Here is a 26,802-nt window from a genome sequence, read left to right as displayed (position 1 = left end):
GGTGGCTGAAGGTTTAGGACAATGACTAGATACTTTCAGCTGCCTTTTGGTGGGGGACATCCTGACAGATACCTTGACTGTGTGCCTCCAGCCTTGAAGGGGAATGAGATAGGTTGGCATCACTGGCTTTTAGACAGACACCTCTTGAGTGATTAGTATGCCAACATGGAGAGTTAAGCAGATGTCTAGCCCAAGTTTTTAAAACAAAGGAGACAGATTGAAAATGAAAGCAGGACTGCCAGGAATTTATCCTGCTTTTGGTTAATTTATGGGGCCAAATGGAGTGTCGGTGGTTTTTAGCCAAAGCAAGTTCTAAGTACCTGCTGTGGGTACTGGATAAGTCTACGCCCAGGCCTATTCTCAGACGAGGATGTTGCTCCTGACGCACTTCCATTGCTTCCTGCTTGCATCCACCATAGTTTTCTGTAAATTGTTTTTGTCTTCTCCAGGGAAGCCCTGTAAGCACTATTTTGTCTACAGTATTTGAACACAGATATCACGCACTCTTAGCATAAATATGCTCAAAAATAACCCATGAATGAGTGAACAATTGGCGAATAACCAAATTTTGAGGCAAGAGAGTTAGGTACTAGGGAGTCTGGACAAGAAGTTCTGCAGACCTAAATACATTGCACACATACTTTTGCAGAGAAGGACAGCAGGATTTCAGAGGTGCATGATTAAATGTGCCCTCTGTTCGACTTTTTGGTTTTTTTTTTTTTTTTTTTTTGTCTCTGTCAAGGGGAAACTCAAACTACCAAAGCTCCCAAACTGCTCTGGCACACAGTGAACAAGCACAGCAGCCCAGCGCGGCCTCCACGTCGCCAGGGGGCGGTGCGCGGAGTCTGGCCGCTAAGGGTACCACGTCTGGAAGCATTTCCGCCCCTGCCGCCGGAGCGTCCCAGTGATGCATTTCCGGCTGGCGCAGAAGTGCACGTGCGGCCGGAAGGGAAGTAACGTCAGTCCTTTCGCTGAGCGGCCGTGCTGCGTTGCCTGTGAAGGTGTCTGTCTGGCATCATGTCGTACCTGCAGATGAAACTCCTGCGCAAGAAGATCGAGAAACGGAACCTCAAATTGCGGCAGCGAAACCTAAAGCTACAGGGTGAGCTGCTGTGGGCTGGGTGGCCGAGGGGGTCCCGCGGGCGGTGGCGCGGGCAGCTTCCTGTGGCGATGCAGTGCGAGCCGACACCCGGGGCAACCTTCCATCTGTCCCGCGCCGCTGCCCCCTGCCGCGTGGCCTTAAACTGACCCCCGACCTTTCTCAGCATCATTTCATCCATCGAGTTGGCCATTGATAAGCCTTCCAGGCTTTCGGCAAGGCATCCCACTAACCCTGTCCTCGTGCACTTCACCTTGCCTGTTTTCACTTCTCCACCTCGCCCCCACCCCGTTTCCATTCAGATACGTGGGACTTTATTTCTATGCACCTTGCTTTCCCACCTTTTACACAGTTCCTATATTTCATCCTCCAAAAAAGCTTGAGTGGCATCATCATTCTTGTCACAGAGCTTTCCTGATGCCATTGCCCTTCTCTACCCATCTCCTCGCTCGCTCTCTCCGTTCCTCATTTTAAGTTCAGAAACGGTCATCTGCACACGTTGAAAGCAAAACTTTTCTGTCCCATTTGCTTGTCGCCCCCCAACTTCAGACTGTAAATTCCTTAAGAGTTCTTTGTGGACTGCACAGTGGTTTAAAAGGGTTTTTACATGAATGTCACCTTTCTTCTTGCCTCATTTGTGGTCCCAGTTTCCTAAGAGTGCACCAGTTATTGAAGTAATTGTGTCAACTGTTTAGGTTCCAAATAAGATAGAACTCCACAGTGAGGAATGTCAGAGGCATATTGTCTCATCATAGGTGATTTTCAAAAGATAGTAATGTGAATTCTGAAGAAGGCAATGGGTTTGTGAACTCTAGGGATGTGTTTTGAAGTTTCCCTGCATTTCCAGTTCCTATATAATAGTTAGCCTTACTAGTTCTTGGCGCAGGTATAAGTAACAATTTGAACAAGTGATGGTGTTACTTACATTTTCTTAAACAAGAAAACTTTTGTAAAGATATTCTCGGGTAATTGTATATGACAAATATGAGACATAATTGGCTTCACTAATCGTTTTCAGTTTACTGCAGTCTAGGAGAGTTGGGGTTGATTGAGAAATGGTAGTGTATGACTACAATAAATGTCATCCAATATGTTGGTTAGTTACATTTATCAAATTTCTAATACTAACATGTATATTTGGTCTTTTCAATTGTCTGATCCCATCTGTTTTTAGTATTTGACCTCATTAAAGTTCTTCTGTCCCAAACTTCTTAAGTAGGAGCATCAGATGTCAGCCTTTCAGAAACTCAGAATGGAAATATGCTGGAAGAAACAGTGAAAGTTGGAAAAGTTAAAAAAATTAAAAAAAATTCTGTGAATGTGGGCTTGTCAGAAGTACAAAATGGAGATGTGTCTGAAAACACAGTAGAAAATGGAAAAGTTAAAAAATCTCCCCAGAAATCTACTATATTAACCAATGGAGAAACAACAACACAGTCTCCTAATTCTGAATCAAAAAAGAAAAAGAAGAAAAAGAGGAAAATGGTGAATGATGCTGAGCCTGGTAAGTACCTCATTTTCTTTGGACTTCAGCCATTCATACAGTTTTTCACAAGTAGTATTCCACCTTCTATTATTTTTGTGTGTACATGATATATAAAAATCCTGTATGCCCTCTAGGATGCCAGACTAGTAACTGAAACATTTTACTTTTCTCAAAATATTCAGCAATATGTTGTGTTTTTATATTCTTTTACCTTGAAGGAAATCTAGAGAATCTTTCCTAAAACTAGGAATTTGCTTGGGGTGGGGGCAGTTAACTGGGTTTTTTAAGATAAACAGCTCATACTATAACAAAGTATTTTATTTTCCATATTTGTGAGTGGAATTGCATAATTTTAATAATGCTAAAGAAATGTGATCTGATAGTGGGATCTATCTTCCCAGATCTTTTTGTGTTAAGGGACTATTGGAAATTTAAGTATTTTATTTATTATTCCTTAGTCAGTTTGTTAACTTCTTAATAACCTAATAGTACTCTTTTTTTTTTCTTTTTTTTTTTTCATTGTTGTTCTAGATGGGGGTACATTGTGGCATTTACAAAAGTTCTTACAGTGTATCAAATATATCATACTTAAATTCACCCCCCTCCATCATCCTTTATCTCCTCTTCCCCCTTTCCTGGAATAGTTTTAACAAGTATCATTTTTCCACTTACATACATGTGGACACAGTATTTGCACTATATTCACTCTCCCATCCACACCCTTGCCCCCTTTTCCCCGCCCCCCCCTTGCCTTTCACTGGTATCCCCCCCCCACCACCACAGGACCTGTTGCGCTGCCCTCCTGTTTTTAAATTTTGCAAAAGAAAGGGGAAAAAAATAACGTCTTTGCTTATTTAAGATAGGTACACAGGAGGTTTCCCTGTGGTACTTCCAAGTATATATGTGTTATAGCCTGATTTGGTTCATCTCCTCTATTTTTCTTCTTTCTACTTTAGTTCCTTTCTTATGGTTGTTTCAACCAGTTCAAATTTCTGTATTCATTCTTGTATAGAGACTACATCAACCATATTCACCTCCTTAACTTCCTTCTTTTACCCTCCCCCTCTCATCTGTGACCAGTTTTTCGTAATATTGCTGCATTTGTATTAGGTCTGTAGTCCACTTGTGAGAGAAAACATGCAGCTTTTGGCCTTCTGAACCTGGCTAACTTCACTTAAGATAATGTTTTCCAGTTCTATCCGTTTACCTGTAAATGACAGAATTTCACTCTTCTTTGTGGCTGAATAAAATTCCATTGTGTATAAATACCACATTTTCCTAATCCTTTCATCAGTAGTGGGGAATCTTGGCTATTTCTATAGCTTAGCTATTGTGAATAGTGCTGCAATAAACATAGTTATGCATGTGCCTTTGTTGTAAGCTGACTCTCACATTCCTTTGAGTATATCCCTAAGAGTGGAATTGATGGGTTGTATGGCAGTTATGTTTTTAGTTTTTTGAGGAGCCTCCATACTGTTTTCCATAGTGAATGTACTAATTTACATTCCCACCAGCAGTGTATGAGAGTTCCTTTTTCTCCACATCCTCACCAACATTTGGTGGTGGTGTTCTTGATGGTAGCTATTCTAACAGGAGTGAGGTGGGATCTTGGTGTGGTTTTGATTCGCATTCCTTTTTGACCAGGGATGGTGAGCAATTTTTAATGTGTTCTTCAGCCATTTGGACTTCCTTTGAAAAAGTTCTGTTTAGTTCAGTTACCCATTTCTTTATTGGGTCATTGATTTTTGGGGGAAGTTTAGTTTTTTTGAGTTCCCTGTATATTCTTTTTATCAAACTCTTGTCAGCTGTATAGCTGGCGAAGATTTTTCTCCCTTTCTTTGGGCAACCTCTTCAATTTGGTGACCCATTTCTTTTGTTGTACAGAAGCTTTGTAATTTTATGTAGTCCCATTTGTCAATCCATTCTCTTAGTTGTTGAGCTATTCGAAATCTATTGAGGAAGTCATTGCCTATACCTATTAATTCCAGTGTATTCCCTGCTGTTTCATGTGCTAGCTTCAAAGTTTCAGGTCTTACATTAAGGTCCTTAATTCACTTTGAGTTGGTACCTGAATTGGGTGACAGGCATGGCTCTAGTTTCAGTTTTCTGCACACATATACATCCAGTTTTCCCACCAACATTTGTTAGAGCCTGTCTTTTTTCCATTCTGTATTTTTGTCAGAAATCAGGTGGGCATAGCTGAGTGGATTCATTCTGTTCTGTTCCACTGACCTTCATATCTGTTTTTGTGCCAGTACCATGCTGTTTTTAATGCTGTTGTTCTGTAGTATAGTTTGACTTCATGTATTGGGATAACCTCCAGAGTTGCTGTTTTTGCTCGGTATTACTTTGGCTACTTGGGGTCTGTGCTTCCAAATGAACTGTAGGGTTGATTTTTTAAATCTCTGATAAATGTCATTGAAATTTTGATGGGAATTGCATTGAACTTTTGGTAATTGCTTTTGGTAATATAGTCATTTTCACAATATTGATTCTCCAATCCATGAGCGTGGGAGATCTATCTTGTCATCGTCTTCGATTTCTTTCTTCAGTAGTTTGTAGTTTTCCTTGTAGAGATCTTTCACATCGTTGGTTAAGTTTATTCCTAGGTATTTTATTTTTTTGAGGCTATTGTTAATGGAATTATTTTTCTATATTCTTTCTCAGTCTGTTTGTTGTTGGTATAGCGAAAGCTACTGATTTTTATGGATTGATTTTGTATCCTGCAACTTTGCTGAAGCTGCTTATGGTGACCAGGAGTTTTTTGGTTCCTCTCCACTTTGAATGGAGACTTACTTGCAAAATATATACAACAGCAGTTAGGGAAATTTTGAATAAATAGAACAATAATTTCCAACTTAATCAAATGGGCCAGATAATAGAGGAGGAAAGAGAAGGAAGATGATTGAATTTAACCTGGGTGAAGAAATGGGCATTTTAATTGAGCTGTGGACAATTGGAAATCTCAACTTAGGATAGGATGGAATCAGCGAACTCAGCCTTCCACCTATTTTCTTAATTGAATCACAGCAGTGTCCGTTAGCTCACTTTGTCTTTATTGCAACAGAGACAATATGACCTGCAAAGCCGAAAGTATTCACTGTTGGCTCATTATAGAAAGTTTACCAGCCTGAGTTAGAACATCCTATTGATGTATCTTACCTGAAGTAAAGCATTTATTTAGAAAGAAACTTTGGACTTTTCCAAATGTACATGGCTGTCTTCATGCTGCATGTAAAGTAATTTGTAGCTTGTGAGAAATTGCATAAACAAAAAGTAAAAAGAAAGGGAAAATCTTAAGGGTTAAGAATTAGTTTTGATGTAACGTGATTGTAATCCTTTTCTAAAATTGTTAATGACTTCAGGATTCTTGTTGTGAGTATGTCCAAGGAAGTGACCTTATTTCTGGTCAGTCACTGCAGTGAATCCCAGTACTGGGTATTTTAATTATGTACAGACTGTAAGAACTATTCTAAAGAAAACAAAATTGATAAACCAGAGAGGCCAGGTGATAAAATCCATGGCTTTTGAGCAAGTGTATCTTAACAGGGTTGGTCATTTCCCAGGGCTGTGGCAGTAAAATACAGTGAAGAGGCCAGTCCTGGGCTACAAAGATTCCTCATTTCTGATCAAACTAGCATCAATAGGTGCCATAAATTTCTCTAAAAGTCCAACTTGGTAGTAAAACCATTTGACCCAGAATGGAATATGTAAGAGAGATAAGGGAAGTGGAACTAGATGGGTAGTTTGGGACCATTTTGTGGAAGTTGTGAATGTAAAAGCGATAAGCTAGGAAGACCTGTCTCTCCTCCCTCACCATGATTATTAGCCCATGTTCCATCACCCAGCTAAGTAAGTATTGCCCTTGTTTTACAGTCTCTCTGGAAACACAAGAAGCCTCTGATTTTTCTGTTCATCTTTAAAACAAAAGTGTTTTTTACAGAAAATGAATGGCATGAGTGGGGTGTAAGCAGATTTTTTAAATTATATTAATCAGATAGGTGCTTTTTTTTTTCCTCCAAAAGAAGGAACTCATCATTAGTATCCTTACATTGACTAGTGGAATATATAAAGTTTTCTTAGCTAAGGTAGTATATTATTTTAAGAAATCTAAAAATGTTTTGTTGACAAATCTGTGTGTACCCTGAGTTTTTAAATATAACCAGGTCTTTTTTCATGAAGAAATTCTTAAAAATACTGAATATATTAAGCTTTGGAAAATACACCTCTGCATCACAGATCTTTTGTGATATTTTTTTAATAAAAAAATTGTTTTCTCTTTTAAAACCAAAGATACTAAGAAAGCAAAAATTGAAGAAGGCACCAAGGCTTCTGAAGAAACAGAAGACAGTGTGGAAAAGCCAGGCAATGAGGAAGAGGACAGTGAAGTGCCCAGCCTGCCCCTGGGACTGACAGGTAACATCCTGGGGGTTTTTCAGTGTATCTTCTTAGAAGTGTCATGTTTCTGTTGCAAGATTGAAGGTTGAGCTGCGACTTAATTTATTTGGAAAAAGTAAATATATCTGTTGCTTTTTTTTCTCTTTATCTTCTACTATGTGGTACTTTAGTATTTTTGTTCTGTCCATGCCTAACACAAGTACTTTGATACGTGCTTTGCTTCCGGGATCCTTTTTTTTCCTTTGGTTTATTCTTTTCTTAGGCCCAATCCATGCTGCAATAGGAAAACCATTGACCCAGAAGTTTCATACAGACTCAGTTACTAATAAAGGGGAAGAATGAGGTTAACATTACTAAGAAACAGACATGCCAAGTTAACCTCCTTTAACCTTTTTTCTTAAAAAGAAATTAGACAAGAATTCACAGTTCCTGACCAGAAATGTCTAGGAATTACTTGAGCTCATGTTTGGTTTGAGCTTTTTTGTCTGTTTGCTTGCTTACTAAAATATTGAGGTCCAACCCCAGACATGCTTATTCAAAATTACAAAGGTTGGCTAGGGGTGTAGGTCAGTGGTAGAGCACTTGCAAAGCCCTGGGGGGAAAATTGCAAAAGTTATGCCGTGGTTCTCAACCAGAGCAATTTTACCTCTCAAGAGTGACTAACTCGTCTCCATTCGCCCAGAATTTCCCAGTTTGTTTTTTGTTATTTTGATTTTTGCTTTGCTTTTTGGTGGGACTGGGGCTTAAACTCAGGGCTTTGCACTTGCAAAGCAGGTATTCTACCGCTTGAACCACACCTCCATTCTGTTTTGCTCTCGTTAGTTGGGACATGGAGGTCTCGCTGTTTTTCCAGACTGGCATTGTACTTTGATCCTTCTCTTCTCAGCTTCCCAAGTATAGGATTTGCAGGCATGAGCCACCGGCACCTAGCAAAATTTCACAATTTTAACACCTAAAGTCCTGCATCCCAAGAATCCCTTGGTCCAAGCACACCAGTAAGACTGGCCACCCTATTACTTGGAACATTGTTGGTTGTCAGAACTACTTATATCTAGAGGGTAGAGGTCAGGGATGCTGTACAGCCTGCCATAACAAAGAATTATCCTGCTTGAAGATGTAGCTCAAACTACATTCTGTGAAAAGCAGAATGGGTGTGTGGGTGTTCTTTCATACCAGCATAAAGTTGAAAATTTGTAAGTTGAACCATTCCTCATAAGTTGGGGACCATTAGTGGTGCTAAGTCTGAAAACGCCTGGTGTACAGCCTGGGCATAGCAGGGTGGTGAGCTTTCTGGAGTATTTTGATGCCTTGCCGTGTTGAAGTACCACTGTACCACTTGACATGTGGGTTCAGGCTAACATTCAGTGACTCTGATTCTTCTCTGTTGTCTTTTTGGAGTGAGATTAACTACTTTGTGGTCAACTTTAGGCTCAGTGTTTATATGCTTAATGTTTTTACTTTTATAAGTAGCTCAATTATACCTCTTTTTTCTGCCCCTTATTTTGTTATGGTATAGGATCTAGACTTTGAATCATGTTAGCTACCAGCAATGAAGAGACTGTAAAAACTGCAGTTTTTTCTTACTGTCTTCAGTAGGTATGATTGGGATATAGTCTTATTGTAAAAAACAGTTGAGGTGACTATTAACAGCATTTAACATTTAAGGAAGTAAGTTTGCTAATGATGAACTGTCTCCTGCTTAGGTGCTTTTGAGGATACTTCATTTGCTTCTCTAACTAATCTTGTCAATGAAAACACTCTGAAGGCAATAAAAGAAATGGGCTTCACAAACATGACTGAGATTCAACATAAAAGTATTAGACCACTTCTGGAAGGCAGGTATGATTAACACTGATGCTCAGATATGCATGTCTATTTTTAGGAATATGATATTGTAAAGAAAATACCAAAGTGTTGTGTTGATTTAACACTTTGTTGAGTAGTATCCAGCCTGCATTAAAAACTTCTAATTTATTTGCTGATGTTTGAATAAAAGTGTTCACTTCTGTTCTGTAATACAGTTCTTTTTTCTGAGTTAGATATGTAACCCAGGTGGTTGATATCAGCGATAGGAAAGGCAGAACCTGCTCTTTCTTCATAGTCTAGCTTAGTGCGTAAAACACGTTATGCATAGTACATGGTGGGTTCAGTAAATATTTGCAAATGAGTAGATAAGATGTGTTTCTCTTTTTTTCCTTTTTTTTAATACTTAGGGATCTTCTAGCAGCTGCAAAAACAGGCAGTGGCAAAACTCTTGCATTCCTCATCCCTGCTATTGAACTCATTGTCAAGTTAAAGTTCATGCCCAGGAATGGTAAGCTTTTGATCTGTTTCTGTCATTATTTCACTAGAAGTGTGTGGTGGCTTTTGGGAATTCATGGTGACAACTGTGGTTTGTCTTTTTACCTTCTGTCATTTCTTGCCTTTTAGGAACAGGAGTCCTTATTCTTTCACCTACTAGAGAACTGGCCATGCAGACTTTTGGTGTTCTTAAGGAGCTGATGACTCACCACGTTCACACGTATGGGTTGATCATGGGGGGCAGTAACAGATCTGCTGAAGCACAGAAACTTGGTAATGGGATCAACATTATTGTGGCTACTCCAGGCCGTCTCCTGGACCATATGCAGGTAGAACCCTGTTAGGAACTGCCTCTCTTATTGTCTTGTGTGAAACATAAACTTAACAATTGACAGTTTTCTTTCCCTTTGTTTTATTAGAACACTCCGGGGTTTATGTATAAAAACCTGCAGTGTCTCGTCATTGATGAGGCTGATCGTATCTTGGATGTTGGGTTTGAAGAGGAATTAAAGCAAATTATTAAACTTTTACCAAGTAAGTAGGTAGCATGCACATATGGCTTACAAAGTAGTTAGAAGTAGATGATTGCTGTTCCTGTAGGAAAACTATTGTATTAAAACAGAACTTTACCATGGCTAAGTGAAGAGGTTGTGCCAGTCAACTTTAGAGGTAATTTGTAATACATGCATCAAACTTACTATTGACTTTATATAGTAGTTTTGCCATTTCAGAGGTTATAATGCAAGTTGAATAATACTAACATATGTCTCATTCCGTCCTCTGCCATCTTACCTTCTTACCTTATGTACAGTCTCCCAAGTAACCATAGTCTGCTTGTCTTTTATATTATAGTTGATTTGTACTTATCTTATACTATTGCAGCATATCTGTAATAAGGCCATAATCCAATTTATTGTGTGACTTATGTTTTAATGCATTATCAAAGTATATAGTTGACATATTAAGCTGTACATATTTAAAATACTCAGTTTTCAAAAATTAAAAGTCGTTGACATTTGTACCCCTTGGAAACCATCACTGTAAGCACGATAATGAACTTGTCCCTCATCCTCAAAAGTTGATTTCTTTTTACGGCCTTCCTTTCCTCACACACCTAATTTCTCTGCCAGGCAACTGATCTGCTCTCTGTCCCTGTAGATTAACTTGCATTTTCTAAGATATATGTAAGAGGAATCATGTAGTAAGTACTCTTTGCTCTGGTTTATTTCACTCAGCAAATTCTTTTGTGATTCATCCATACTGTGGCATATATCAGTAGCTCTTTTTATTCCTCTGTATCATTCCACTGCATGAATATACCAGTTGTCCATTCAGTTGTTGATAAGCGTTGGTGGATGTTTCTGTTGTTTACAGCTTGGAACTATTACAAATAAAGTAGCTATGAACATTGATCTACAAGTCATATGGGCATATATCTCCTTTTCTTATAGTAACTACTTAGGAGGAATGGAGCGGGTAAAGTTTTAATCACCCCAACTATTCAGGTGGGTTAGGGCGGGGTGGAGGTTCTTTGTTTTGTTGTTTTGCTGGTACTGGAACTTGAACTCAGGGCCTCATGCTGTACCTCTTGAGCCTCATCACCAGACCTGTTCAGGTTTTTGAAAATGAGATTTGGAAATTTGTTTTTCAAAGCATTTGTCCATTTCTTCTAAGTCATCAAATGTATAAACCTAAAGTTAACGGTGTGTGCTTCTTACCCTTTGTAATATTTGTAGAGTCTATAGGAATAGCACCTCCCCTGTTCCTTACATTTCTACTTAGGGTGTTCGTAATTGTGAAGCAGTTGTAAAGATTTGGGCTATTTTCATGTATGTCTGTTTCAGCACGCAGACAGACCATGCTGTTTTCTGCCACACAAACTCGAAAAATTGAAGACTTGGCCAGGATTTCTCTGAAAAAAGAGCCATTGTATGTTGGTGTTGATGATGATAAAGCTAATGCCACGGTGGATGGTCTTGAGCAGGTACTTTTATAAATAAGTTAAAACTGTAAGGGACATATTTGATACAGCCTTGTAATAATTTAGAAGTTTTCAAAAGAACAAATGGGTCAATGAACTGTAGTGTAGAAAATTTGGACATTGGGTCTCTAACTCAGTTGGTACTGCGAATCAGAATTCCTGATTCAGTCACCTCTCTTCTCAGTTGATGCTGCTTGCTAAGTGGGAAGCATTGTTAACCTTGGCCAATTTCCAGATCAGTAAAACAGCTTTTAATGATTCCTGTAAGGTGAGCTCTTGGGCACACATGCGTGAAAGGCAGAGTTAGAAAAGAGGCGACAGGTGCAAACTGGGTTGATGAAAACAAGAACGTTAAGGTTAGGTCTTTTGGTGAGTCAAGTATTTTTCTTAATTAGATGTTGGTTTAGGTTTTAAATGCTGTTAGAAAGCCCTTGAAATATATGTGCTGTTTATCAGTGTGTTCAAATTACATTGGTTCATGAAGGTGAAAATATCTACCTGAGTAATTTGTATCTGTTTTACTTGGACATTTCTAGGGATATGTTGTCTGTCCCTCTGAAAAGAGATTCCTTCTGCTCTTCACATTCCTCAAGAAGAACCGAAAGAAGAAAGTGATGGTTTTCTTTTCATCCTGTAAATCTGTGAAATACCATTATGAGTTGCTAAACTACATTGATTTGCCTGTCTTGGCCATTCATGTAGGTGATTACAATGAACTTAAAAACTGGGTTATGCTTACAAAGTCCTATCTGTTGTGTTATGGGAGTTATTGCTTTCTCCTCTGAACATAATTCTGAGTAATTTGATCACCATTGGGTGATAGATGCTGTATGGAGGGATGAGGACTTCAAGATGAGTAGGAGACATTGTCCTTGAGAGGCTTGCAGTCAGGTTGAGGAAATAGGACACAGTGTAGGGAGTATATTTGAAATAAAGTGGGGTAACAACTCCATAGTTGGGAGTGCAACATGTAAACTTCCTAGAAACAACTCCAGATTCCAGCTTTAAAAAGTGTGTTCTGTTTTTAATCTAGGGAAAGCAGAAGCAAAACAAGCGTACAACCACATTCTTCCAGTTCTGCAATGCAGATTCAGGGATACTGTTGTGTACAGATGTGGCAGCGAGAGGGCTGGACATCCCTGAAGTCGACTGGATTGTTCAGTATGACCCTCCAGATGACCCCAAGGTAACTACATCCCTGGGTGTCTTTAGAATGACTGTACTTGAGTGTATTTACTGTCCTGGTTCCCTTATTTCACATCCATGAGGTTTACCACAATGAGCAGCCCTTGCAGTACTTCTCTGGAGTAGATAAGTGATTAGGGCTTTGCAGGGCCCACGGAAAGTGCAGGGAGCTTCAGGGGGCATCAGTGGGTTTTAAGGTAGGAGCACTAAATCCTGGTAGTGATGTGTCCAGACTAACAGCTGTTTTAAGGAAATAACATTTGCATAAGTAGTATTTGAAGTATTACATATTCACAATAGTGGGTTATAATAAACTGTTGACTAGCATTTAAAAGTGATGTGTCAAAACCACTTTGAAGATGGAAGATACTTACACTCAATTTATTAGATCACGATGTTACTGGGAACGTTGTGTACAACCTTCTTTTGGCCTTTGTCATTGAACTATTGTGGATGTTGTTTGCAGAGGGATTGTGGGCCCAGCGTTGTAGGGAGTATGATGAATGTTAGTGTAGCCCACCCTGCGGGAGGCACACCACCCCAGTACAAGTGTGCTGGGCACAGCTGTTGTGGAAGTCAGTGTCTGAACCCCTTTTTCGTTCTCTACCAAAGGAATATATTCATCGTGTGGGTAGAACGGCCAGAGGCCTAAATGGAAGAGGTCATGCCTTGCTTATTTTGCGCCCTGAAGAATTGGGCTTCCTTCGTTACTTGAAGCAATCCAAGGTAAAAGATCTTTGCTTGGAAAATCTTGAAAGATTCCTCTTGGCATAGGGATTGTTAGCAAGTGCCATGTCTAGATGTGTTACAGGGATCTTAGGTCAGGGCAGTGCTGTGAAAACAGTATAGTAGGTAAGCAAGGGAGGTTTTATGTGCTTTTGACCCAGAAAGTGTGGGTCACATTCCCCAGCTCCATGTTAGCAATGGCTTTTATGCCCCAATCTCTCGTTCCCTGTTTTTTGCAGCCCTGTGTACCCAGTCATCTTTGCCTCCTGCAGTCCTGTCTGCATCTCCTTACCCTCGTGTTTTTCCTTCTTGCCTCGTGTGAAATGGTGGGATCCACATTGGCTCCTGCCCCTTTCCTCACCTCCTGACCTGTCTCGCTTGCAGTCAGCACTTACAGTCTCAAGACTCTTACTTATAACTTCATCCCTCCTCCTATTTTCCTACCACAGTGTCTAAAGTGGCTACTGCTGCTGCCTTCCCCCAGCCTCCCTTTTGGGGAAAGTGCTTTATATTTTTCCCAGTTACCTCCCACTCGATCTCCAACCAATATATCTGGCTTTGGCCTCTCCATCATACCAGAATTTAGTCCATCGAAACCATAAGTGGCCCCTTTGTCGCTAGGCTTTATGGACTTCTGGCAGGCTCTCTCTATGATACTTGCCTTCTCAGCAGTCTTACCAGTGAAATTCCCCCCGTCCCAGCAACTTGGTGCAATTCCTGAAGTTGCCCTTCAGCCTATGCACACTGTCTCTAGAAGCTGTTCTCCTGGTTCTCCAGAATGTTCTGGTTTAACTAGCTGCTGCCTCTTCAGGGAAACAATCCCTAATCTCCAGCTCTCGACATTTCCATGGCTCAAGTGCTCCTGGAGTTGTTACTCCATCATTTACCTCTCTTCTCTACATACCCACAAGACTTTAAGTACTTGTTCTAAATATAGGGTCTAGACCATGGGCACAGGTCTTGTGATTTTCCAGTTACCTAATAAATGATGGCTGATAACAGATCTTTGTGGGAGCTTGTGGTCATTATGGCTTCTGATGTCACAAACCCCAGTCATGGGCAAGATGGTGTTGGTCCCTGCTCCTGGCATGGAGGAAAGGGACTAATGGTCCTTCTCATTAGAAACTCCAAGCTTCTTCACTCCAAATAGCAGGACCATAGTGATCCTAGAGGAAACTGTTTCACCAGTTCATTGCCCTGTTCAGTTCCTCCCTTCAGCCTTCCAAGCCGAAAGAAAAGGCTCCTGATCACGATTCATGCAAATTCAGTAGAGCAAAGGTGGGACTTTCCATTGATGTTGGGAGGCTTCGGTGCCCATCCTAAATGGATTCCATGGCCCAGGCATCCTTTCTCTGTCCTCAGTACCTAGTGAGCTGCCCTGAAATCACACTGCATGGTGCCATCACTTTATTCCTGTGTTTGGAATACTGTTCACTTTATCCATCCAACAGTCTGAGTGCTGGTCATCCTGCATCACTAATCTTTATACTTTTGCTGTTTTCTAGGTTCCATTAAATGAATTTGACTTTTCCTGGTCAAAAATTTCTGACATTCAGTCTCAGGTATGCTGCTCTTTTTTCCCTTTTATCTTTGAGTAAGAGGTCACCTTGTCACCATGGGGTTTTGGTGAGCAGTAGGTGTGCTCCAAGTCTTCCCTTTCATAAGATGGGGGCCTGGACCGTGGGATCCTTAAGGTTTCTTAAGGATGCAGTTACCAGGTTGCTGTGTTCTCTTCCTCCTCTCAGTCTGTGCCCTATACAACTTGACATCTATCTTACTGCTGTGTAATTTTGCAAATAATCCAAAACCTAGACCTTGAGCAAGCATGTTAGAACAAATGTTTCTTGCAGGATAACTTTTTCTAATATTTGAGGTCTATTTTTTGTTTGCTTATTTTTATTAAAACCAGTGTTTCTGTTTCAGCTTGAAAAACTTATTGAAAAGAACTACTTTCTTCATAAGTCAGCCCAGGAAGCGTACAAGTCATACATACGAGCATACGATTCTCATTCTCTGAAACAGATCTTCAATGTTAATAACCTAAATTTGCCTCAAGTTGCTCTGTCATTCGGTTTCAAAGTGCCTCCTTTTGTTGATCTGAGTATCCTTTGTTTGTTACTAAGTCATGCTGGAACCAAGGGCCAAAGTCTTGATGGGCATTTCGGGCTTAGCAGCAAGTTGGTGTGTGCTTCAGATGCCAGCCAGAGACTTGGGTGTTCACCCTGGTCAGCATCTACCTGTCTGTCTGTGCTTACATAGAGTATAGAAGTAGGATGGAGTGAGCAAGGATTAATCACTGGGATGGGGATTACAGGAACAATGCAGCTTGTGACTCAGACTTCAAAAAGACAGGAATTTGACTGAAACTGAGATGCAGAGGTGGTTGTGCATTCCAGGCAGAAATACAGAGGTAAAATAGCAGACCTCATGTGGTTGCTAAGGCATCCCTGTCCATAATACTTGAAAGAACAGCTAAAGACAAAGGAAGGCCCTTCCATGTAGTTTAAAGCCCTTATAGCCATTGGAGGGTTTCATGCAAGGAAGTAGAAATTTTGACCAAAAAAAATGCCTCCAATTAATTCTTTCAGAATTTGTAATATGTGCTTTTTTTTGCCATATTGATAGCAGAAGAAACTACACCAGCTAAGATAAGATGTGTTATGATATAGTAATAACTGCTGAGGTGACCAGAGAACTAGATTCCAGGTCACCATCCCCATTCTAGACATTAAGTATCTACTTTAATGAATGAATATTAATGATCATATGACAGGAAGAACAGCTCCTTTGCTTGATTAAACATTTCTAAATCAAGTCTGAACAGAAATGAAAGTCTTTTGTTGTACACTGGCAGTACTTTGGATTGTGTTCCTATTGACCTCGTGGCTCCTTATTTCTGCTTGTGTTGAATTTTATTGTGTGGAAGAAATAATTAGTGTGACTGTTAAACCTGGTTTTAAAATCATACTTGCTCATTTTGATCCACGAGCACTTGGCTACCTCTAATCTGCAGATTTGTTGCAGTCTCACATCCGCAGGTTGCCGTGGTATAGTACAGGGGTGACAGAGGAGCCGTGCTTGCAGTTCACCATCTGTGCTGCTTGATTTCCTTAACGTTTAACTGCAGATGTGAAGAGCAATGAAGGCAAGCTCAAGAAGAGAGGAGGTGGTGGGGGATTTGGCTACCAGAAAACCAAGAAAGTTGAGAAGTCTAAAATCTTTAAGCACATTAGCAGAAAGCCTTCGGACAGCAGGCAGTTCTCTCACTGAAGACAGTTTCCTTCCACCTTGACCTACTGCCATGAAACAACTCTTCCTTCCTTTTGCTACAAAAGAATTTTTATGTCCTTTAGAGTATTTTCAGTCTTTACTATGATAATACAATATTTTTTAATTTCAAATACTCCCCACCAAAAAATTTATCATTGTTTTAATATAATTAGTTTTGTGTCTTTCTGGTATGAAGAATTTTGTGGCATGGGTTACTATGCCAACTTGCCACAAAAAATGAGTTAGTATACTGGACAAGTGAATGTGATTCATCTGTAATGCAGAAAATAATCTGTTTGTTTTGGGGGATGATTTCTTGAGCCTCATGGTAGTCTGGACCCCCCTGAAAATGCACCAGGGTAAGATGGTAGTGCTTTGGGAAATAGCTCAGGTGCCCCTCAAAGTAAAGGCCTCACTTTTAAACCAAGTAGCTATTCTCCGTTTGTTTTTGCTTTTTGTGGTTTTGTTTTGTTTTGTTTTAACAAAACAAGAAATCACACTTACTTGTCACTGGCTTATTTTGTTTTTTGATAGTACTGGGGTTTGAACTCAGGGCCTTTCATTTGCTAGGCAAGTGTTCTACCACTTGAGTTACTCTGCCAGCCCTTGTCACTGGTATTTGAATAAAGTGCCCCGGCAGTCGTAACATTATAGAAGGAGGAACAGGACTGGGACTGTTGGCCCTCAATATTGCTGAGCAGTGTGGGTGTGATATTCTGTTTTCTGTTTGGTAACATAGCCGGGACCTTTTAAAAAATACTAATGAAGAATGGTACTCATTTAGATACTGCGAAGTGGTTTGGATTTGTGTAGCCCTTCCAGCTCTGCAGTGTTAAGAGATAAGACCATTACCAGTACTCTTAAGGCCAACTAATGACAGTGTTCAGGGGATATCCTTAGTTTCTTTGTGAGAGATGACCTCTCTCAGATCCGTGAAACAAAAATACATTTGCAGTGACATTTGAAAATGAATAAAGGGACTGAGTGTGGTCCCGCCCAGCTCATACCCGTAATCCCAGCTACTCAAGAGACAGAAGGATAAGTAGGAGGGTTGGGTCCAGGATGGCCTGGACTAAAAAACTAAATAACTAAATAAAAAGGGGTTGGGGCATGGCTCACATGTTAGAATGCCCTCCTGAGGTTCTGAGTTCAAACCTCTGTATCACCAAAAAGAAAATGAATAGGTCAGAAAAAAATAGCTGTTAGTGATTTGGTCAAATGGGTTTTTTGTTGTAGGAGCACTTGATTTCTACTGTGTCTCCTGTATATAAGTACAAAATAGTTACATTTTATAGCAATTCATAACCAAAGTTGCTAGCATTTTGTGGCTGTGCCAGTTAATATACAAAGTCTCATTACAGGTAGTCACACATAGAACATCAGATGTAGAGGAAACAATTGGATGAAAGGCATTTCAGTGGGAAAAGAAAAGAGCTGTGTTTTACCTCTAGGTTTGACTGCTGTCGCCTTGGCTAGACATGGGTTTCAGATCTTGACTGCAGGTACCTACCTTGACCTCTTGGATTCCTAACATGTAGCATATGACTCTTCAGAACCATTTGTCTCATAAACAACTGTGTTTCAGAAAATACACAAAAGCAAAGGGAAGAATGTTTAATCACTGAACAGAAGGAACTGTTGACATTTAACATGCCAAGTTTTATATGTATGTGTATACTTTTAAATTTTTTATCAAAAACAAAGCCATCTTCTACCTACTACTTTAACCACCTTATTTCATAACACTTTTTGTGTAACCATTAAGTAATTATCCTACATTTTTATGATTCTGTTGTGTTCATCTTTGCTTTTGGCCTACAGGATTTAGGTCCTTAGACACCTGCTTGTCCTGTCTAGCTCTCCCATTCTAGTGCCCCAATGTGTCATGGTGCACTAGACCAAGACTTGCTTTTGCTGACCCCAGTATTTCAAATTGCAGATTTGTGAGAAAAATATGCCTGTATAAACTGAAGGTGGAAAGATTGGTCCTTACTGTAATAACATGTCTCAGGCCATTTTAAGTAGTTGCTGGGCACTTTGTCCTATCTATAGCAGGATGATCAAGGCGAGGAATTCTAGACACCCAGACTTGCTCAGCCCTGCCAGGAAGCAGGGTCATGGTAGCAGCACAGCAAGGCTCATTTACTCAGGGCACTATGTCTTCCTGTGCTAAGAGCACGGCTGCTGGTTGTAGATGTGGGTAGTTGGCAAGTGGGATTAAGTGGCTTCATCCTTGAATCCTAGAAGGCAGCATGGGTGGGGAGGGAGCCTAGCACATCCCAACACGCAATAGAAGCTTTAGGTTCTGTGGTCTGTAAGTGAGGATTAATCATTACTGTTACCTAATTTCTTTTTTAGTCTTAGCCAGTTTAGTGTAAATCTGTATTCATGATAACTGAAACAGGATCTTGTTTATCCATAAATTGCATAACAGTTGATGTGCGTGCCCTAGAACTGCCATTCCTTGATCAGTGTCCAGCTATACCACTTACCAGCTTCTGTCAGCCTGGCTTCTGAGTGAAAATAACGATGCCAACTTCATAAGATGGCAAGAATCAAATAAGCTAACAAAGTGCTTAGGGTCGCACTTGGCACGGTGTTCTGTACATGTTAGATGTCTAAGCATCCTATATCCTGAGCAAGTTTGGGCCTCTAGATACAGATGAGATTTCTGATGGTCTGGATCTCTTTTTTTTTTAAAACTGGGCAATGAAACCAGGGCCTTCCACTTGCTAGGCAGGTACCCTACTTCTGCAGTTTTGTTTTTGTAGTGAAAGTGATAGTAAAGTTTATTAGGAAAGGAATGCACTTTCAACAAATTGGAAGTGGGTCATCTCTGCAGAGAGAATAAGAATGGCTTCCAGTCCCTTTTGTGTTGGTTATTTTTGAGCTAGGATCTCACTTTGTGCCCCAGGCCAACCTGGACCACAGTTCTCTTATTTGTGCTTCCCTACATAGCAGGGATGCTAGCCACACACCACTGTGCCCAGCCATTGCTTGAGATGAAGTCTGAACTTTTTGCCCATGGTATTGAACTGTGATCCTCCTGATTTCTGCTTTACAGGATTGAGGCACCGCAATCAGCCTAAATACCGTGGAATTCTAAGTACCAGACATGGGCTTTGGAAAGTGGTCCAATTCTGTAACAGCCCCCTAAGATGGCTTTCAAGTGGATCAATGTCATTTTTAAGGCTATTCTGGTTAATGCTGTTAGGTGAAGGCAACTGTATCCTAATTCATGGATTAAAACCCAGTTGGAAGACAATGATGGAGGGGGGTGAATTCAAGTATGATATATTGTAGGAACTTCTGTAAACGTCACAGTGTATCCCCAGTACAACAATAACTTTAAAAAAATAAAATTAAAAAAAAAACTGTTGGGTGCCAAAAACTATACTGAGAATACAGATAAATGTGGCCAGCCTCCTCCCTACATCCAGTGCTTATGATGGAACCCAGGACCTTGTACATACTAAGCAAGTGCTCTACCACTGAGCTATACCCACCAAGTCCCTCTTGGGCTGATTAAATCTAGAGGTTGTCAAACAATTACAATATGGTCTTTCAAATTAAATAAAAATGCAGATTAATCCAGGCCTGAAAATTCTGCATCCTCCTTGGGTTTCAGTGGTCTATAAGGTTTTCTTGTTACATCACCTTGAGATTGTGTTCAGTAGGCCTCTGGTGGAGCCAAGAATCTCTCCCAGTGAGTTTCATTTTCAGTTTTGCACACAACCAATCTAAAATCCATACATGTGCAACCTCTTACTAAAAACTCTGATCTTGTGAAGTGAGAATGCTGAGCACAGGAGATGGTGTTATGTGGGGAGCTGACAAGTGTATTGAAAAAGCTGCGTGTTTGAGTTTGGCACAGCCTCAAACCACAGAAGGGAGCAAGCATAGTTATGCCTGGTGAATTGCATGCTTGGGTTGGCACAGCCTCAGCTGCACAAGTGGGCAAGATGCAGTACAGCTGTTTTTTCCTTTAATGTTTACATTGGGAAAGAAGCTGTCATGGGTTCCTCCTGTTCCTGAGGATCGTGGTGTCGCCCCCTCCATGGAGAAATGCCTCTCCACCTTTTGTTGCTACTATACATAATAAGCTCACTGGAGGTGGAGGGGGCTGGTATGTCTCCCGACCATGCAGCCTACCTGGCCCCAGCTTTATGCATGTTTGGTCTTCTGGCTGTTGTCTTTTCTGGCATCTCCTGTCATCCCCAGTTAGGTTTCTAGGACAAGCTCTTGGGGGACGCGAGAGTGTTAAGTGTGTATAACAATCCACAAACTAACATGACCCTCAGGAGACATGCCTGCTTGGGCTTTACAGAGGGAAACAGCTGTGCTTTTGTTTGAATGCCTTGTCTGGGAAGAAGCATGCTGTAGGCAGACTGGCACCATGGCACCCTGGCACCCATACCTTCCTGAGCCAGACTAAGTCTTGGGATCGCTCAGCTGTGCTCCATTTAATCACTGTCAGTGTCCACAAAGGAGATGAACCCACTGAGCCACATGTCTTTGAGAAAGAAACCATTCTCCCCTCTGAATCTCAGCATCCACATCTGTCATATTGTGAGGAGAAAAATGGACATTTTTGGTTTGAGGGGGGTGGTTCCAGCTATGACTTCCAGGCAGCAGCTGTACTTAACACCAGAATGTGTGGCATTCCTCAAGCAGTGGTCCTGCCTTTACTCACCCTCATTCCTGTGCACTTTTTCAATCCTTCTCTGCAGCCATTTAATGTTTTTTGATTAATTCCTTTCCAGTGTAAGTCATCTAGAATGGCTTTTTGTTCCTCATAACTAAGAGCAAAAATGGAACTTCTAAGCTTCACTTTCTGTCTCTCTTCTGTGTATAAAATGTCCAGGATGCTTGCTACACTCATGCCCTCTGTAGACAGCATCCTTGCTCTTGAGCTTGGAGAAAGTGGTTTCCAGCTAAGCAAGGATATACCAGAGACAACAAGAGATAAGCTTTCCACCTCTAGGGACAGATCCCAGGAAAGCTGCTCTGGATCTGGTGTTTGGAGGGAGGAAAAAGTGATACCTTTGGTGTTACTCAGCCTCAAGAGGAGTATCTGCAGCTGGCAGGGCTGGGGGCTGTCAGACCTCACAGGCCAACAGTTCCTGGAGCCTGGCAGAACTTACACTGGGGTTCGAAACAAGTGGTTTCCCCATAGGTGCCTATTCATCCATACAAGGGGAGTAAGGAGTGGTATCCACAAGGAGTACATGGACTGTTAGGCAGTCAACTCAGAAATAAAAGAGTATTGATAACTGCTACTGAGGATAGACACCACAGTTGGCCTGAATCACCTTGGAATTCTAAACAGCAAACATGAGCTTTGGAAAGTGATCCAACTTTGTTAACAGCCCCCTAAGGTGGCTTTCAAGTGGATTGATGTCATTTTTAAGGGAAGAAACTCAGGAACCAGAAACATGACTTTTTTTTTTTTTCAAGGACTTACCTATGTATTACACCCTTTCCCACCATCAAGAGAGGAACAGATCAGAGGGACATTGGCCCTGCCATCCCCCGGGCGTGACCAGTGAGGCTGGTGTGAAGCCTGAGTGGTTCTAAGATGACAGAGGGCATGATGACCATGCACAGGGGGGTGGAGAGAAAGACTGACTCATGAGCAAATATAAAAAGGCCAATGTGTGTGTGAACTTGAACATCTAACTTTGCCTCCTTAGTTCATTTTCCTCATCTAATTAACTGGAGATAATCCCTGCCTTACAAAATCTTTTTTTTTTTTTTTGATTGTTGTGCTGGGTGGGAATACATTGTGGCATTTACAAAAAAATCTTACAATATATCAAAAATCTCATATTTCAGTTCACCCCCTCCACTGCTGTCCTTTATCACCCCCCTCCCCCATTCCTGGAATAGTTTCAACAGATATCATTTTTCCATTTACATTCATGTGAACACAATATTTGCACTATATTCACCCTCCCACACCTTTTGCCCACCCCTCCCCCTCCCACTGGCACGAACCCCCCCCCCACGCCGTGGCCAGGCAGGACCTGTTCCACCCTCCTCAGATTTTGTAAATGGAAAAAAATCACATTTTTATTTGTTTAAGATAGCTTTGCAGAATCATTCTGAGAATGAAATCATTCAACAAATGCAAGGCAGCTTTGGCCTAACAAACACTGAACTAACCTTAGTCCCTTTGTCCCTTGCTGTGAAAATGCTCTATTATTTTGTCTTTTATTGGCCAGCTCATCAGCGTAGACAAGTGTTTTTGAAGTCTTTGATTTAATTTCCTTACAGACCATTTCTATGTGTTGTACTTACATCTACCTCATACTGAGATTTTCTATATCTGTATGTCTCTACATCTAGAACAATGGCTCACACTTGAGGTCAGTTTGGCCCTGCAGGGGATATTTGGCAATGTCTGGAGACATTTTTAGTTGTCACAACTGGAAGATGCTACTAGCATCTATAGGGTAGAGGCCAGGAATGGGCTCAACATCCTACAGTACCAAGGATAGCACCACAATGCAGATTATCCAGCCCCAAATGTCAGTAGTGCTGAGGCTAGAAAACCCTGTGAAGACCATCCTCGAGAGTGTCTTTGTACCCTCATGTCTTACAAGCACAGTATGAGTTCAATAAATAGATATTAAACAGAAAAGAAGTCAGAAAGAGGTGCTGATGTATGGGGAGAGGAAGATAGACTTAGTTTGGAGTAAGTCAGTTTTGAGAATTCAGGCACATATCCAGGGGTAGCTCTAACATGGGGACTACACATCTGAAGAGAGTTTGGAGCAAGACATTTAGATCCATTCATTCATGCATAATCATTCTTTGAGTAACAATTTTGTGTGAGGCACTCACCTAGAAGTGTAGCAACAGAGATGAACAACGTGATCCCTATATGTGAGGAACTCATAGTCCACATAGAGAAGAAGACAGAAGAGTAAATACATCATGAGCAAGCTTTTTGGGAGCCCAGAGGCTGGGCAGATAGAAGAACTCATGGACAACATGAGCATTGTCTGGAAATAGGAAGGATCAGTAATGGTGTCTTGGGTAAAGTAAGGGATGGGCAGGATATTCCAGGTAGCCAGAACACCTTGTGCAAAGAGAAAATGGTGGAAATGCCTGGCTGGGGCACAATGAGAGCACCATGTGGCAGAGGAGTAAGGTGAGCACAGCAGGTGGGACCAAGACAGTGCATTGATTATTATTCTATAATGGGAGATAGGTAGGAAGTATTTATATGTTTTTTGGAGACCCAGCATCCTTTTTTTTTTTTTTTTTTGTCGTTTTAGTAATAGCACCAATTTTCCTTGGAGAATTATCTCTGCTCCCTCTTCTCTGCCCCTATTGGAAGTGTAGGCATAAGAAAGAACGGGACCAATGAGGCTTTCTCAAATACAACTTAAAATTTCAGGAGTTGTAATGCAATCATTGGAAAAAATAAACAGTTGAAGTTTGTTAACTACAGCATCTGAATCCCAGTGGGATTGTCAAATAATTTTTGTGTCCCACCCCCAGAGCTGCTGGTTTCTGACTTCTCTAAGTCAGATTCTCAAGCTTTCTCTTTGATTCCATGAGCCTTTTTCTAATTTTTTTTCTTGAGTTAGGTAATCACTTTCTGTTACTTGTGACCAGGGCACCTTAATAAAGTCAGAGAGATCAAGTACAGAAAGGAAGCTTTCCAGTCACTATAGCAAATACCTAAGATAATCAACTTTCAAGAGAAAGGGTTTATTTTGGCTCACAGTTTTGGAGTTGCGAGACCATGATTGGCTAGCCTCTTTGTGTTTGGGCCCATGTGAAACAGTACATCATGGCAGCAGCCTGTGGCAAAGCAAGACAACTCACCTTATGGCCAGGATGCAAAAGCGAGGGAGAATGAGAAGGAGACTAGGGTCACACAATCGCTTTCAAGGCATGCCTTCAATAACCTAAAAACCTCCCATTAGGCCTCACCTCTTAAGGATTGTACCACCTCCCACTAGTTTATCCCTGAGGATCAAGTCTCCAACATGTGGGTCTTTGGGGGACATTCAAGATTCAAGTCTTAACAGAGAGAGCAAGTGGCCTGAGAGTTGGAGGAAAGACAATGAACCCTACTGATAACAAGCACAGTGGACACTTGTCAACTGTTTAGGAAAGGTAAAATGTAGCAGATACTCAACCCCTTTTTATTTGTGTGTTGAAGAAAAATAAAACCCCTAATTTCCATTGGTCTTCAGTTACAGAGTCCCTGGTTTTGACCCTACACATGGCTGCCTGGGCAAAGGCAACCCTGTCTTGCCTCCCCTCAGGTAAGTGTAGCCAGCTAGCTAAGTTCTAGCCACTAAGATGTCAGAAGAATCCATGTGTGACTTTTGAAAAGTTGCCTAGAAAGATACAGTCATGTTATTTTGTGTTATTTTCTCCCATCACCTTCCAGGTTGAAGGGCAGAAATGACACCTGAAGAGTGAGCCACCATAATGGACAATGCAGTTGCTAAACATGGTAACATTCCAGGTAGAAGGAACTTGAGTGCCTGGTAACCATGGAGTCACCACATTGGCATTGGACTCATTGCCTCCACACTTAATTTAGATGACACAGAAAATTAAGGTTTGTCTTATTTAAGCCTTGCTATCTTCTTTGTATGTGTGTATGCACACACATGTGCACGTCTGTGTCACATGTAACCGACATTACCTTAGCTGATTTGGATGTGGGGCCCTCCTTACAGTGTGTAGTTGTGGTGAAAGGCTATGCCCTATGCTGAGTCAGTATCCAAAATGGAAGGACAGTTCTTCCTTTTCCATGGATGTCAAGCCATGGGCCTGAGACCTGGGCTCTCTCATAGGTGCAAAGTAACTTACGGAAAGTCAGGACAGTGAAGGTTGCCATACAGCAGTCACATAGCATCCAACACAGCAGTGGTGTCCTAGCCACTCTCCTATTTCAAAAATGGTTGTTGAACTGCCAACTTATCTAGCTTAAGGTGTAGCCAGGAAAGATAACATTGTTAGTTATTTAGGATAGAAGAGTCTTTGGTATATCCTTAGTCAAAGGGGAAGAAAATTCCAAAAGGGAGAGAGATTGAAGATGAAAATAGCATGTTTTCCTCTTGTGAAAGGCACTGTAAATAATACTTCACATGGGTTTCTTTCATAAGAGCCACTCTGAGCGTCTTTGACATTTCAGTGGTAGGGTAGTATTCTAGCTCTCCTGACTCCAGATCCTGGAGAGTTTCTAGCTCCCCAGGAAACCATGTGAGACACCAAGCTTCTTAGAACAGGCATACCTGAGAGCTTTGGGGGTCTTTGTAGGCTGGATAATGGCCCCTCAATGATGTCTACATCCTAATGCCCAAAAACCATGAAAATGCTGTATTACCTTGCATGTCAAAAGGGACTTTGCAGATGTGATTAAATTGATGAGTTTGAGATGGGGACATTATTCCAGGTTGTCTAGATATATCTAATATAATCACAAATGTTCTTACAAAGACCATCCTAAAGAGTCAGAGAGGAAAGAAGGCTGTCAAAGCTGAAGCAGATAAGGAAATAGATTCTCCCCTAGAACTTCCAGAGGAGCTCAGTTCTGCTAACACCTTCATTTTAGCTCAGAGAGACTCAGTTTGGACTTGTGACCACTGTAAGACAATAAATTTGTATTGTTCTACACCACTAGCTTGCGGAATTTTTGTTACATGATAAACTAGTATAACATTTTCCCACCTCTTCCAGTTAAGGGACTCATTTGCACATGTGCACATTTGTGAGGATCCTTGTCAATCATTTGAAAGAGAGAAGGCACAAATGCTAGGACTTCTGTATTTTACCTTGGGGCAGGGTTTAACAGTAGTGGAAACTTGGATCTAAGTATTGATGGAACGCCACAGGATTTGAAGAAACTTTAAAACAAGCTATGTTTTGACCCTAAATTAGACATCTGCCAGTCTTATTACAGACTGTTCTGCAAACCCCATGTGGCTAGGATTTGAATTCGCCAACCTTCCCAGCTTTAAAGAATGTTTTCTCGTAATGCTAGCTGGATCAAATCCTTTCTCATCTGTAACAGAAGGAGACAACAAAGTACCAACGTTTTTTGTTTTCCTTAATTCTTTCATGGGCCTTTTGGTGATAAGTGGTTGGAGTACTCAGGGTTTTAGTCCAAATTCTTTTTCTTCAACTTGAAGTAACCTCTTTACATGACAGAATATGTGAGCAATAGGTGAACCAAATCACACTACTGAAGATGCCTGGGAGAAAATACTAATAACCTGAGAAAGTCTAATCATTTTCTAGAACCTCAGAGCTGCTAACACAGAAGGATGTTTGATTTCTCTGAGTGATCAGAAAGTGCTGTCACTGCCAGCTCTTATAAAAGAC

General features: G+C 40.9%; 1 protein-coding gene across 4 annotated transcripts; it reads left to right on the top strand.

Moving 5' to 3' along the window:
- Positions 1-919: 919 nt before the first annotated feature.
- Positions 920-26,097, top strand: Ddx18 (DEAD-box helicase 18). 4 transcript variants are annotated; one of them, XM_074070568.1, is made up of 16 exons: positions 920-1,102; positions 2,316-2,603; positions 6,879-7,001; positions 8,687-8,822; positions 9,197-9,297; positions 9,414-9,613; positions 9,704-9,818; positions 11,129-11,268; positions 11,802-11,963; positions 12,299-12,451; positions 13,063-13,176; positions 14,682-14,738; positions 15,100-15,277; positions 16,304-24,579; positions 24,660-24,731; positions 24,860-26,097. In XM_074070568.1, the coding sequence occupies exons 1-14, from the start codon at positions 1,018-1,020 to the stop codon at positions 16,444-16,446; spliced, it is 1,995 nt and encodes a 664-aa protein (XP_073926669.1). In that variant the 5' UTR covers positions 920-1,017; the 3' UTR covers positions 16,447-24,579; positions 24,660-24,731; positions 24,860-26,097. The 4 variants fall into 4 exon arrangements, with proteins under 4 accessions (XP_073926669.1, XP_020027650.1, XP_073926668.1 ...); XM_020172061.2 differs by having other exon boundaries at positions 2,319-2,603; positions 16,304-24,731; XM_074070567.1 differs by having other exon boundaries at positions 16,304-24,731.
- Positions 26,098-26,802: the final 705 nt, after the last annotated feature.

This window comes from Castor canadensis, chromosome 4 (genome assembly GCF_047511655.1).
Source record: "Castor canadensis chromosome 4, mCasCan1.hap1v2, whole genome shotgun sequence".
NCBI lineage: Eukaryota > Metazoa > Chordata > Mammalia > Rodentia > Castoridae > Castor > Castor canadensis.
The sequence above is the reverse complement of the archived record's forward strand: the minus strand, read 5'-3'. Positions and strand labels throughout refer to the sequence as shown.